The sequence below is a fragment of the Otolemur garnettii genome, unplaced genomic scaffold, assembly GCF_000181295.1.
Source record: "Otolemur garnettii isolate 467f Iridium unplaced genomic scaffold, OtoGar3 scaffold00195, whole genome shotgun sequence".
In the NCBI taxonomy this organism is placed as follows: domain Eukaryota; kingdom Metazoa; phylum Chordata; class Mammalia; order Primates; family Galagidae; genus Otolemur; species Otolemur garnettii.
Window position 1 is genome coordinate 2,449,855 of NW_003852590.1, and position 14,994 is coordinate 2,464,848.

General features: G+C 36.2%; 1 protein-coding gene and 1 non-coding gene across 2 annotated transcripts in view; both read left to right on the forward strand.

Annotated features, from left to right (window-relative positions):
* The window catches only part of PMS1 (PMS1 homolog 1, mismatch repair system component), a 95,776-nt gene that overhangs the window by 26,372 nt on the left and 54,410 nt on the right, over nucleotides 1-14,994 (forward strand). Inside the window, exon 6 of the mRNA XM_023507632.1 lies at nucleotides 8,897-9,060. Within this exon, the coding sequence (XP_023363400.1) occupies nucleotides 8,897-9,060 (164 nt within the window). The remainder of the gene's footprint in view (nucleotides 1-8,896; nucleotides 9,061-14,994) is intronic.
* On the forward strand, nucleotides 5,068-5,189 carry LOC111721877. The gene has a single exon (XR_002770876.1). It is a non-coding gene; the product is annotated as a small nucleolar RNA SNORA27 (small nucleolar RNA).

Here is a 14,994-nt window from a genome sequence, read left to right on the forward strand (position 1 = left end):
CACTTACTCAACACTAATAAGCCAAACGATGTGCATGTGAGATAGGAGTTAGCAGAGCAAGTCTATAGCACATTCTTAAAGCAGCCAAATGGAACGTTTTCATCAGGGATTATTATGTATACTGAGACGTGAAAGCTCACCTGGATGAGTATTTGCCAGGACAATGGATAGGATGTTTCCCCCATGTTCTTTCTTCACACCCTTGGACTTCTGCCTTGGGGGACCTTAACAGATGTGATGTACCATAGAAAACTGGATACACTGGTGGTTCTTTGGGAGGGAATTGAAACAGCATGCACAGCGATACAAATGGACACTTCCATCAGTGTTGCTCAAGCAATAGTTTGCCGTAGTTAGAAGTGTGTGGATGCTGATGGTAACCACTTTGAATACCTCTTGTGATTGTAGAAGTCAAACATGACTTGTATTATTGGTATATACTGAGTATTACAATTATAACACAGTTTTTTCTTTCTCAAGCTGTGTATACATTTTTTCGGCACTGTGCATTTTCAGGTACCAAAGCAATAATTATCAATATACAGATCAGGTGTAGTGTATAGGTGTAGGTATGGTGTATTAGGTATAGAGAATTTGTCACCAGTAGACATGTAGTAAAGAAATACTAAAGGAAGGTTTTTAAGGTCTTTGATGCATAATATATACTTTAAAGCTAAAAGATAGTTTTTTTTAACTTTTATATCCACATTTGTATTTTGCCCTCTTGATTTCTGCCTTCCTTCCATCGTCCACAGCTATAGCGGAGGCCATTATATTTGTAATCTAGGAACTCAGTAGTGGGGAACACAGGTAAGTAAATTAATGATAATAATAAAATGAAGCTACCAACTGCCTCGAGTGGTTAGCAGGTTTTTCAGAAAAGATGATATTTGAGTTTAAAGATGGTAGAAGAATGAAGAATATAGGTAATGGGGCATGGGAGTATAACCCTTCAGCAAGAGTAGAATGGTGGATATAGATTTCAAGAGATAGTTGTTCTCTGTGTAGCAGCAGTGAAGGGGAGAAAAAAACCATAATTTAAAAAATCTTTGATTTTCTTTAAACTCTTTGAGGAACTGTGTCACAGAGAAGTTTAAATGAATTAAATTCAAGAGAGACTACCCCTAAATAGAAAAGAAGAGGCCACTTGGTTCCCGAGAGCATTAACTGAGTCAGAAGACATTGGTGGATGAATGAGCAGACCTGCCATGGAGAAGAGATCTTTTACGACAGTAGGAGAAACCAGCTAAACTTATAATAGTCACACGTGGCTATTAGACTAAAATAAGGCATCCTCAAACAGGCCTGCTCTGCCCTACACAGTGAATCTCGTTAGGACTTTAGCTAAGTAAGCAGTGATGAAGAAAGTTGGGACTCAGCTAGAGAAAGGATGATCTTAAAGCCTTGCTAGAGGAAGAGGTCTGATTCCATCCTCAAGACACTTTTGAAACTAGAAGTGAACCGGAACTAAAGGGGATACTCAGCCACAATTCAGATAAATTCCTGATTAGGTTGAAGGGATCTATTCTTAATTGTAGCTGCTTAACAAGAAACAAAGCATATTCTCTAAGGGAAAATAGTATCTTCTTTAGTATTGTTTTATACATAATGGCTGGCAAAACCAAAACTTTGGAGAGACAAGAAGAAAGGAAAATGGGATCCATTATCAAAAGGAAAAGTAGTGGAAGCAAACTCACAGATAACCCAGATGTTTGAATTAACAGATGAAAATTTTAAAATATTAAAGCATTTAGAAGGAAAAGTTGTCAAAATCAATATGAAGTCAGAGAATTTTATCAGAAATGGAAGCTAATGAGCTGATTAAAAATTCTATGATTAAAAAAAGGAGTGTATCTGAAGACTGTATTGGATGGACTTAGGAGATTGGACATAGCAGGAGAAAAGATTTGTGAACTTGAAGGCAAGTCAATAAAAATGATATAAACTGAACCCCAGAGAGAAAATAGAATGAAAAAAAGGGAACAGAGATTTGTGGGATGGCATTAAATGGTCACACACACATGTGACTAGAATCTCAGAAAGACAAGAAAGGGAGAGAATGGAACAGATCTGTAAATCAGAAAAGAAAATTCAACTTTTCCAAAATTGTTGAAAGACTAGAAGCTACAGACTCAAGGAACAGAATGAACCGCAAATGAAATAAATACAAAGAGAACAAAGGTAAGCATGTCATCATCAAATCACAAAACCCAGAGAAAATACTAAAACAGCGAGAGGAGAAGCCCAAAGTAAATAACATCTTTTATGCATATAGTAAAAAAAAATTGTAACCTAGAATTTTATAACCAGCAAAGATATCCTTTAAAAAATTAGGACAAAATAAAGGTAATTTAATGCAAATAAAATTGAGAGAATTTGTCACCTTTAGACATGTAGTACAAGAAATACTAAAGGAAGGTTTTCAGGCTAAAGGGAAATGCTTCTAGATAGCAACGTGAGTCTGTAAGAAGAAAAGCCAAGCACTGGAAAATGTGAAAAAATTAGGACTAATTTTTTAAAAAAAATTAATTTTACAAAAACAATACAGGGTGGTCATAAAGTTTGTGGCCATTCATTCGTTATTTAAAATTGCACACTAACTTTATGGCCACCCCTTAGATTGTGGTATTTATAGCATGTAGAAGTAAAATACACAAACATGACAGATACATTTTATTTATTTATTTTGAGTCAGGGTTTCATTTGTCACCCTCAGTAGAGTGCTATGGCATCATAGGTCACAGCATCTTCAAACTCTTGGGCTCAAGTGATTCTCTTGCCTTAGCCTCCCGAGTAGCTGGAGTACAGGTGCCTGCCACAATACCCGGCTATTTTTAGAGGTGGGAGTCTTGCTCTGGCTCAGGGAAGTTTCCAGTTCCTGAGTTCAAGCAATCCATCCGCCTTGGCTTCCCAGAGCCTTAGGATTATAGATGTGGGCCACCATGCCCGGCCAACAAATACATTTTAAAAGGCAGGAGAATAAATAGAATTATGCTATTGTAAGATTATTACATTGGGAAGTATTGTTATGGGGCAAGATAAGGACCACCGACTCAAATTAGAATTTCAAAAATGAGTCCTTTATTAACCGCTGGGCTGTCTCAGCAAAGTCTAAACCAGACTAAGTGAGAGAGCCTTGAGGGGTCTGAAGTTGGGGTTTTTCTAATCTAAAAGTTGGCAAAGGGCCAAACAAGTGGTCTGAGAGTTTAGCAATTAGAAGCAAAAAGAAAGTTGGCAAAAGAAGCAAAAAGGGAGCACGGGGTCATGATGACCTCTTTTACAGAAGTGAACCTTGAAATTTAGTGATTTAGCCAATAGGTAACATGAAGGGCTGTTAGATAACAATAAGGTAGCATAATGCAGATATAGCAACTAATGGATAAGTAAAACAATTTGTCACAGCACTTAGCTTGTTAGCTGTCATCATGACGGTACTCGGCCCATTCGTTCTTACCTTGTCCTGTTCCGGCCCAATCTAAGAGTAATGGTGCCTGTTGTCATTTCAGAGTCATGTATTCTCATCTTTTTGTCCTTTCATCTTTTATCCTACACAGCCCCCTGCTGCACCTCGGTGGCAGGCGGTATCTATCTTATATGGGGGTTATGAGGCAACTGGCACCCATCTCAGTGTAATTCATTTCATGGTAATCAAGGTAGATAATTTATTAGTATATTTTACTACTATAAAGGAGTATTTTACTAATTTGTATTTTTAATACTACTATATTTTACTAATCTGTAGAGGAGCCATTAAAAGTAGTATAAAACATAACTAAAAAGCTATTGAAGTAGATAAAATAAAATCCTAAGAATGGCATAGAGTTCCATGAGAGGATTTGAGGGTAGTTGAAGCAGGAGATTTTGCTTAGGAAATGGAACCTTGGGTGTTGGGGAGTTTGCACCTTACCTCAGTGGTGAGCCATTGAAACTTTTTAAGACAGGATTGATACCATGTTATTCACAAAATTAACTGGTGGGACATTATAACTTCTACCATAAATTGTGTCTTACTGTAAGAGATTTTATCTTGAACTACTAAGGTTTAAAGGTAGGGAAGAGAATTGACATAGATTTGAGAGAGATTTTTAGGATAGAAAAGATAGACCTATATGGCTTATGTAGTATTACACTAATAGACAAAAGGAAGAACAATTAAATCTATATTATCTGTCTTGGCAACTGTTGGATGTCTGTGTTATATGAGAAAGGTAGCTTAAGTGTAGTATCAAACTTAAGGAGGTATAATGAGTTCAGGTATGTGTGAGGGTGATTTCAAGTGTTGGGGAGATTTAGTTGGGGATACTGAGTGAGTATCTGTTTATAACTTAAAAGAATGCTAAAGGTCTCAGGTATGTCTTAGTTAATGAATTTTTTCCCTTAACCACTAGACCATCCATCAAAGATTAATCAATTCTAAATTCTACATCTTGTTACCTTTTTTTTTTTTGAGACAGCGTCTCACTTTGTTACCCTTGGTAGAGTGCTGTGGCGTCATAGCTCACAGCAACCTCAGACTCTTGAGCCCAAGCAATTCTCTTGCCTCAGACTCCTGAGTAGTTGGGACTATAGGCACTTGCCACAATGCCTGGCTATTTTTAGAGACGGGGTCTCACTCTTACTTAGGCTGGTCTAGAACTCCTGTGTTCAGGCAACCTATCTGCCTCGGACTCCCAGAGTGCTGGGCTGACAGGTGTCAGCCATTGCTCCTGGCCATCTTGTTACATTTTGATGTTCCTGAAAACAAACTGTGGTTTATTAATGGCCTCCCTGAATCCTTTTTGGGCAGATAATAGCCACGGACATTCTTATTGTTATATCAGCTGCTTTGCACAGTATTGGTATGTAGGTTATAATGAAAGTTTTGAGATACAAAAAAAATCAAGAAACTTAAAATCTACAAATGAAGCTCTAGAAATAGAGGTAAGTTGAACAAGTTGAAGCTTGCACAGGTGAATCAGAAAGAACACTATTAACTGTGATTTTTAGAAGTGAAATAATGGATCATAACTGTCTCAAAAACTTTGATAATGACCTATGTAATTCATGTGTTGATTGAAGTAATAAACAATTTAATATTATAATTTGTTAGACTTATGTCTTTATTGGTCATGTAAGTGGGGCAAAGCAAATATCCTTTCAAAACTCAGGCAAACTGGTGTTTGTCTTGAATCTTGTCAAAGGAAACAAATGAAAAAAAAATATTATAATTTAATATTGTAGCGTGTGCTTTAAAAGGGAAAATGGCCACAAGTAGGTAAAACTGCTATCACCTGCAAAGCGTTGAAATTGAAGAACTAGGGGGGTGGTTCTCAACCTTCCTAAGGCCGCCTTTAGTACAGTTCCTGTGGGTCATGACCCACAAGTTGAGAATCACTATACTAGGGCATTTGCTATCTTTACGGAGCAAATGATAAATTTCAAAGCAATGAGGAACTAATGTGACCATTTCATGTGTTGCACAGGACTGTTGTTATATCATTCAGTGTTATATCATTCTTTAATTAGAAGCATTTTTTTTATCTTTTTTTTAAACACTGGCTATTTTTAGATACAGTTACTGTTGTTTAGCTGGCCCAGGCAAAGTTCAAACCCCCCAGCCTTTGTGTGTGAGGCTGGCTCCATAACCACTGTATTATGGGCGCCGAGCTGGAAGTGTTTTTTCTTTTTTAGAGATTAATAAAAGTGTGTTGCTTCTTGTAGTACTCATGAAAAGTGTCATCGGCATGTGGGTAGTAGTCGAAGCTGTGGGGATGGAAGAAATAACTAGAGAAAAGAGTGAGATGAGAAGAAGGCATGGAGGTCTCACACTAGGTTCTGGTGTGAATTCTGATGTGTGTTCCTTGTGTGGTGGTGGCGGGGGTTGGGGGGGAGCAGAATGCATGTCTGTTCTCATTGCAAAATGCATACACTCCTTGATCTCTGTCATCTTCTGCTCTAAAACTTGGCAGTGTCCTTTTTACTTTGCTTAAGACAAAGAATAGTAGCACCAAAGTGTTACTAGTAAGGAATACCATGATGTTCCACGGAATTTAACCCTGTCTTTGGGAAGCAATGTGTGCAATTAGGCCAAGCAAATAATCTGCATAAAAATAAAGGAAGACCAAAAAAACTGTGAGTAATGTAATATGCTAGTGAAACACTAGATCAAGAAAAGTCAGAAAAACATCAAATGTGAGCAGAATAATAAAATTTTTTGCTCCCAATTTTATTTCCTTTAGGAAATTTCCTTTCAAAATTTAAAAAGTACCATGGAACAGTACTTGGAACAGTCCAAGCATATATATTACTTTATTTCTCTTTACTTTCTTCCTTCAATGCTTGAATTCATTTTACAGTTTTTTGTTAAATGCCTGTAGAATATTAATCATTGTTTCAGGGATGATTACAGATGAGAGCCACCACACTCAGCTCTGATATTAGTAGTAGTTTAAAATACTGAGTTACAAACTATTGTTAGGCTACTCTACATTATGTATTTTTCATTTCATGAAGCCATATTTAACAATTATGTTGCACCATTTACTCAAATTAACTATCTTCTGTTTACTTCAGCTTTTAAGATTTCTTTGTTCACCATATTTATTTTCTATCTTCTTTGGTCATAAAATCTCTATTTCTATATAATCATTATTTGTTTAGCGTTCATCTTTTCATGATTTTCATCAAATATACTTGGGTTAAATACTTCTGAACTCTTGTAGATCCAAAAATGCTTTCATTTTGCTCACACACATGTCATAACTAGGTATAGGTTTCTTAATTTCCCCTTCATAGTTTATAAATTGCTAGTGTAATAGGTTAGGAATTTGATGTTAGTCTTTTCTTGTGGGAAACTTACTCTTTTTGTCTAAAAGTTTGGAAATTTTTGTCCCCTAAAATTTAGGATTCTCGTGGATGCAGTTTCTTTCTTTCCCTCCCTCCCGCCCTTCCTTTCTACCTTCCTTCCATCTTTAAATATTTCTTGTAATGAAGTAAGTGCTTTTTAAATCTGCATTCAAGCCTTTAACTCAAAGAAAATTTATTGTTATTTATTTAATTACATTTCTATTTGTTTCTTTGTCTTCTGTTGGAATTTATCATTTTATGCTAGGGATTCTGAGCCTTATATTTTCCTTATGATTGCCATTTCTGTGTTTCTGCCCTTTTTTATAAGCAGTAGGATAAAGATTGACTTATTGCAGCAAATTTTAGGCTTTTTGACTCTAATTCACAATAAGAAATACATTTCACCTAGCAGCCCAGGTCACACAAATCTAATCAAGACAGAAATTTTATGAAACTATATAATGTCTGTGATGCACTCTATTTTCTGTTCCAGTTTAGTGTATTCTATCTTTGTAATCTGTTATTTAAAGAGAAAAACGATGCTAGTTGCTGCGTACTCCCACTCAGTCAGTGATTCTTAGCCATGGGCTACTTCGTCCCCCAGGGGACATTTGGCAATTTCTGGAGACGTGATTGTCGCAACTGGGAGGGTGCTCTTGGTATCTAGTGGGTAAGAAGCCAGTGGTGGCACTGAATATTCTGCAATGCACAGGATAGCCTCCACACTGATAATCTTGTCAGATGTCGGTAGTGCCAGGGTTGAAAAACCCTGTAGTACATGGATTGTTTTTCTTTTTTTTTTAACTTCTCAATGCAGTATTTCTCAATTCTAGCTATACATTAGAATCATATAAGGAGATTGATTTAGTAAGTCTGAGATTAGCTGGTGAGTAGTGGTTTTAAAAGTTCTTCAGTGTTGTAAAAACTAAGACTTATGATAGATAGCCATGGCAAACATTTAGTTCTAATTTCATATGATAGTGTTTTTATTTTTTCTTTTAAAATGAAAGCTTTTTATTACCCTGATAATAAAGCAGTATAATTTTTATACCTTTTTTCAATGTTTAATTTATAAGTAAAAAGAAATCCCCTTGTTGGATTATCTTGTGTTTTTGTATATTTGTTGAAGATGAGGTAAATTAAACCAGATTACCTACCGTGTTTCCCTGAAAATAAGACACTGTCTTATATTTATTTTTTCTCAAGAAGACACACTAGGGCTTATTTTCAGGGGGTGTCTTATTTTTATTAAGTATAATACAGCAGTCTACGTTTATTCAAATACAGTTAAGTCATCTTCAGGAACCTGACAGGGGGAGCCGACCTTGTTGATGGGGCTGACCCTAGTGATGTGTGAACTCCTTTCCCCTAGCCATTTGTGTACACAATAGGACGCTTGTGACCGCAGTTACCACATGCGCATCCACGCAAGCGTGAATGGCTCAGAGAAAGGAGCTGTGGCAGATAAAGGCATTCTAGTCTTCCTTACCACTCCACCGAAATACATGGGGTGGCTATGCAGATATGCTGCTGCATAGCCACACCCATCACTAGGTCTTATTATTGGGGTAGGGCTTATATTTTAACAAATGCATAGAAATCCTGCTAGGGCTTATTTTGGGGGTAGGTCTTATTTTTGGGGAAACACAGTATTATTTGTAAGAATTTTTAGTGAAATAATTAAGATTATCACATATGCTGTGTGGTCTTAAACTACCATATATTGTATGTTAAAGTGCATAATAAGCATCATCTGTAGGTGAGTTGAACACCTGCAGATTTCTTACCATACTGCACTCTGGTAAACCCATGTTTCTCTGCAGTGTCAGAAATAGATTATGCTTGGTTAGGCCACATAGAAGAGATTGTACTTCATAGGGCCGTCTTGTTACAAATCAGAGTCTAGGAAGGAATTAGAATAGTTTGCAAAGTTGAGCCTTCATTGGGGTCCCAGAGTTGGAGGAGGATTGACCTTCAGTGATAGAAGGGTTTAATTACTAAGTATATATGGATTTGAAAATCTGTGAAGTTATTTCCAAATCTAAATATGCTTTCCACTATCTGCCAACAGGTACGACTGTAACTACTTTAAGATTATTCAAGAATTTACCTGTAAGAAAGCAATTTTACTCAACTGCTAAAAAATGTAAAGATGAAATTAAAAAGGTCCAAGATCTGCTCATAAGCTATGGTGTCCTTAAACCTGACTTAAGGATTATGTTTGTACATAACAAGGTAAGCATTATACTTTTATAAGTTTTTTGGTATATAATATCATAAAGGTATAGTGCATTTTATCTGAATCAGATATGGGGTATGAACTGAATGTTTGTGCCCTGTGACAGAATTTATTTGTTGTAAACCTGATCACCAGTGTGACGTTATTAGGACATGGTGCCTCTGGAGGTGATTAGATCGCAGGGGCTCCAGAGAGCTGCCTTCCCTCTTTCACTATGTAAAAAGGCCACCACACTCTGAGAAGGTGTCATCTATGAAACACGAGTTGGGACCTCGCCAGACACAAGTCTGCTATTGCCTTGGTCTCATACAATTTCTGTTATTTATAAGCTATTGCCTTGGTCTTATACATCTCAGCATGCAGACTTGCAAGAAATAAATTTCTATTATTTATAAGCTACCCAGTTGATGGTGTTTTGCTGCAGTAGCCCAAAGATAATAAGTCATTTTTCAAAACTTTAGTCCTCATTTGTTTAGTTTTATCTTTATTATATGAAGTATATCTTTAATCTGTTACCTAATGAAATCTGATCAAACCTTTCATTTCTTATTATTTAAAATCAGCAATTCTGACAGATTTTTTCATCTAAGAAATGGATTGAGTGCTTCCCTTTATCAGGTACTATGATAAATTCTGAAAATATGAAATTAAGTAATATTTATTCTTTTATTTTAAAGAAAGAACTCTTAAAGAGTTAACAACTTAGTGACATTTTCCTTTTGTGTTCTAAATCACTTCTTTATTTTTATTCATTTATTTATTTATTGAGACAGTCTCACTATGTCGCCCTTAGTAGAGTGCTGTGGCGTCACAGCTCATAGCAACCTTAAGCTCTTGGGCTTAAGCGATTGTCTTCCCTTAGCCTCATGAGTAGCTGGGACTACAGGTGCCTGCCACAACACCCAGCTGTTTTTTGGTTGCAGTTGTCATCATTGTTTAGCAGGCCTGGGCCGGGTTTGAACCCACCAGCCTCACCTCAGTGTGGTTGAACAGTGTTAAGCCAATCATTTCTTCTTTAGAACAGATTGTTTATTAAAATAAGCTCTGGTTTGTTTCTTTCCATTTTTCAAAGCAGGGCTGATAAGGGAAGGAACTCATCTTGTTTTTTTTCTGTTTTTTATTTTTAATTGTGTGTCACCTTAGAGGTTTCTGGGTCAACCACTTATTCACATCAAGTCCCTATAGCCATTAGGGATACTTTGTTGTTGTTGTTTTTTTACCGTTTTCTTTTTTTCTTTCTTTTTTTTTTTCATCTTGTTTCTTAATGAATCTTAGGGGAGAGAAAGTTTTATTTATTTTCTGATTATTCTGTTTTTTATGAATTTCAGATACTTGGGCATCTGAAATATTTAGTGAAAGGACAGCAGAACCACACAGTAGTGTGGAAGCCTGGTAGGGAAGAGGGAGTTAACATTTACTAAGGGCCTACCTACTACCATGGTCTATACTATGCATGTCAGTCTCTTGTAATCCTCATAGCAAAACCAAGTGAGGCAGACATCATATCGTTTTTGCAGTTGTCATCTGAATGGTTTTTTGCTTATTGTTGAATAAATTGTTGAGATTTGAAACTTAGTATGCCTGTGAAGTGCAGATTTTTTACACACTGCTTTGTTCTTCTTCTGTCTTAATAACTACTCTATACAGTTCTTTCCTAGGTTTCAGAGCACTTACAATAACTTTGTGAAGTAAACAGCATATCTATTTGTATCTGAACTTGCTCAGAGCAAGTAAAGGACTTGTTTTATATTTTACAATATAATAGTGCTGATGGCAGAATTCTTTTGATACAATTTTCTTTCTATTCCATGTCTTTTTACTTATTCTCAAGAAGAGTCTTAATTAGACCAAGCTCTGGTAGACTATGATCAAAATCTTTGGTCATTTTAAAAAAAAAGAAAAAAATAACATTCAGCCACCTGTTCCTGCTGGCATAGAGCTCAACCAAATGATACCTTGAGATCCCTTCCAGCTCTATCATGCTGTGATTTCTCAGGATGTTGATGGATGGAGGCTCATCCTACTCATAAAAATAACCCTATGGCCTCTTGATCCAGAGGACATTTAGTTACAAAAAGTTGAATTGTCCCCAAGTTAAGAAAAGCCCACAGCCAGAAGAAACATAATAATTTGAAAGGGAAAATAGATGAAAAGGTAAAGTATGAAGAGAAATAGGAGAATAATATATTTGTAAAAGAAAAGCAAATACAACTAAAGAGAAAAAATTTTGAGTAAAAAAGTAGAATAGATCAAAACAAAACTATTTCCTCACATAATGAAAATGAATATATCAGAAATATTTGAGATGATATGGGAGTTCCTATTCATTTGAAGTTGGATATATATCTTACAAGTTTTTGATAAGTCTATATTACTTTCCCATGCAGTGTAAAATTATCAATGTAGACATTTTCTTTTGGGAGTGGAAACCAGTGTTCTGAAGTATGCTACTTCTTGTTGTGGTTTGGAGGACACTGTTATCAGTACACATATTGAACAAATACAGGTTCCTCGGTGGTCTTCAGTCATTGCACATGCAGTTCAGATCCTGAAGAGTATGTTTCGGTATTACATTGTAAAAGTAATGTAAGATTATCGTAGGTCTTTAGTAAAATTAGGTGTTAACTATTATTATACAGGGAAATCATGGACTGAGTTAGAATAAGCTTTCTTCAAGCATTTTTCTCTGACTACAGATGATTTTCCTTTTTAATTTCTTAATAGTGCTATTATGCCTCAAAAATGTTAATATATATTGCTTTAGTCCCTCAAAGTAGTATTGACATGTTATAAATCTTTTTGAACATTGAGCCCTACGCTGCTCTTAGCCTTTTCCTTTTAACCATGCCTACCTTCATCATTCTTTATGAGCTTTTGTAAAGAATTATTTTGTCTTTGCTTAAAATCTGGACATGACAAAATTGATGTCTTTTCTCCTTTATTTTGTCTTCTGCATTGGAAACAAACAGTCATACTGCACATAATATGAGAAGTACTATTGCTATTTTGATAACTTGGATTAGATAGTGTTCCTTCTTTTTATGAAGGTTTAACCTGCCAAGACATTCTTTGAATACTGATAATGTTGATGTTCTTGCCAGTATGGTTATGTTAGAAAGAGGTATTTTTCTTCTTTCATCACCATGTTCCTTGAAAGCATATTGAATAATGAGACAGCCAAAGGGAAATAATTTACAAGTGGATTCAGTGAGTTTATTTAAAGTAGATATTATTTGGGGAATTACTAGAGCCATTCTTGAGATGAGCACTACAGTTTTCAGCTTCAGTTGTAATAACTGAATCCCTGTGAAATCATGCTGTATATATTTATATTTATAAAGTAGCTATTTCCCAGAATTAGAATTTTTTTCTCGGTGTAATAATATCTGAAACCATTTTAGTATTCTTGACTATAAGAACATGAATAATTTTGTAGACCACTAGTTCAAAACATAAGGGCTACTCCTGTACTTCATAATTAATGATTTTTTGTGAATACTTTGCTTTTCCTAAAATATTGTGTATGGTTTTAAAAATAGTTTTGGGCTCGGCGCCTGTGGCTCAAGTGGCTAAGGTGCCAGCCACATACACCTAAGGTGGCAGATCTGAATCCAGCCCGAGCCTGCCAAAAACATCAATGATGGCTGCAACCAAAAAATAGCCAGGCGTTGTGGCGGGTGCCTGTGGTCCCAGCTACTTGGGAGGCTGAGGCAGGAGACTCTCTTTCAGGAGTTGGAGGTTGCTGTGAGCTGTGATGCCACAGCACTCTACCCAGGGGGACAGCTTGAGGCTCTGTATCAAAAAAAAAAATCATTTTGATCAGATTTTGTTTTGATCATTAGAGGCCCCGTGATATTGCAAAAGCTGAATTAGATATTATTGATAGAAGGTTTTAACTACTACAAAAGAGAGAGACTTAAAGAATCTCTTCCCTCCTGTTCCCTCCTCCATGTCACATTGAGTGTTTAGGTTTATTAGGATCAGTTACTGTGTATACTTTTGGTTTTTCTAATTTTCGAGGTCTGAATGAATAATGAACCAGCTCTCAAGGGTTGAATACCTCCAATTTCTGTCAGTCTGGGAAGAGGCAGAGCCTTGGCCAAGAACAGAAAGCTGGAACACTGGCTGTGGAGATTTGGCAGTGAATGTGATGTCTCCCTCTCTTCACATATTTTCTGAGTCTCTCGGAGAGTACTCTTTGTGGTATCTAAAGATTTGGATTACAGATCCAATCTAATGTCCAATAATAATCTACATCCACTGCATTCATGATGTTCTCTTTGTTCATTTTATCTTCCTTTACCTCTTACATGTACTCAAATCTTTTTTTTTTTTTTTTGAGACAGAATCTCACTGTGTCACTCAGTACTGTGACGTCACAGCTCACAGCAACCTCAAACTCTTGGACTTAAGCACACAACGCCTGGCTATTTTTTTGTTGTAGTTGTCATTGTTGTTTAGCAGGCCCCAGGCCAGGTTTGAACCCTAACTGCTGAGCCATGGGCACTGAGCCTGTACTCAAATTATTTTGAATATCTCAGGTTTGTTTCAGCTTTACTATAGGATGCCAAGAAAAAGTCTATTGCCACAATTGGGCCAGTGTTTTAAGGGTCACCTTCCCATCCCCCAATCCCAGTCAGGATTATGTAGATAGTATAATTGAAGAGAGCTTCTAGTTCCAGATTCTAGATTGGCTCACAGTGCCAATCTAGAAAATTTGAGTGGGTTTTGTTTTTGTTTCTTTTTTAACTAATAAAAATGGACATCCTTTCAGATATATTTTAAGATTAACTTGGGGCCGATTGTCAGTCATAGTTGTTTTTGGTTTGGGAGGTTTTTTTTTTTTGCTTCTTAAAAATAAATGATAACCAAATTAATTAAATGGTTCTCATGTTTTCTTTTTTGTTATATTAATTTCCTTTGCCTTTCACCTAAATTCTGTGAAATACAGAAAAAGTAAAAGGATATGTAAGTATGTAAGTCAAATTTTCTGATTTCTGATTTTTACGTTTAATCACACCACTAGAGGAAGTCTTCCATTGTCCTCCAGCAAGACATAGTAATTCTTTAACTATTCCCTTAGCATTTTCCGCATACTTCCATTATATCATTTTTATGTTGCATCTCCTCTGACAGCCTCTTACGGGGGGAGGGCTGCTTCTAACTTACCAATTTTTCCCTTAATGTTCACTCATTGCATAGCATAGCGTGGAATATTAAAAAGAATTAGACAGTGTTAAAGTCAGAGAATGTATGACGCACCAGATTTATTTATTTATTTATTTATTTAAATTATTTTTTTTGAGACAGAGTCTCAAGCTGTTGACCTGGGTAGGGTGCTGTGAAGTCACAGTTCACTGCAACCTCAAACTCTTGGGCTTAAGCAATTCTCTTGCCTCAGCTCCCAAGTAGCTGGGACTATAGGCTCCCGCCACAATGCCTGACTATTCTTTTTGTTGTTGCAGCTGTCATTGTTATTTTAGCTAGCCCAGGCTGGGTTTGAACCCACCAGCCTCCGGGTATGTGGCCAGCATCCTACCCATTGAGCTATGGGCACCGTCAATGCAACAGTTTTAAATACTCTGGCTTCTCTCAAACCTTTTCTATTATATTTATTGGTAAAGTTCATCTTTTGAATTCTCCACGGACCTCTTAAATTTTTACAGAGTATATTTTCACTTGTATTCATATATGCTGTTCTGGTCTATTTCTTTTCTTAGAAGTAAAGTAACTGAAATATCTGCATTAGAACTAATCAGAAAGTACATAAAGACTTGGCCTGGCAGAATCTAAATAAATTGATTCTGAAACAAGGCAGTACACCTGCAAAGCCAACAGAGAATTTCTACTTTTTTTTTTCTCCTCTCCTGTTTGGATTTAAACACCACCACCACCAAAAACAAAACAAACAAACAAGAAACCCTCTAGGT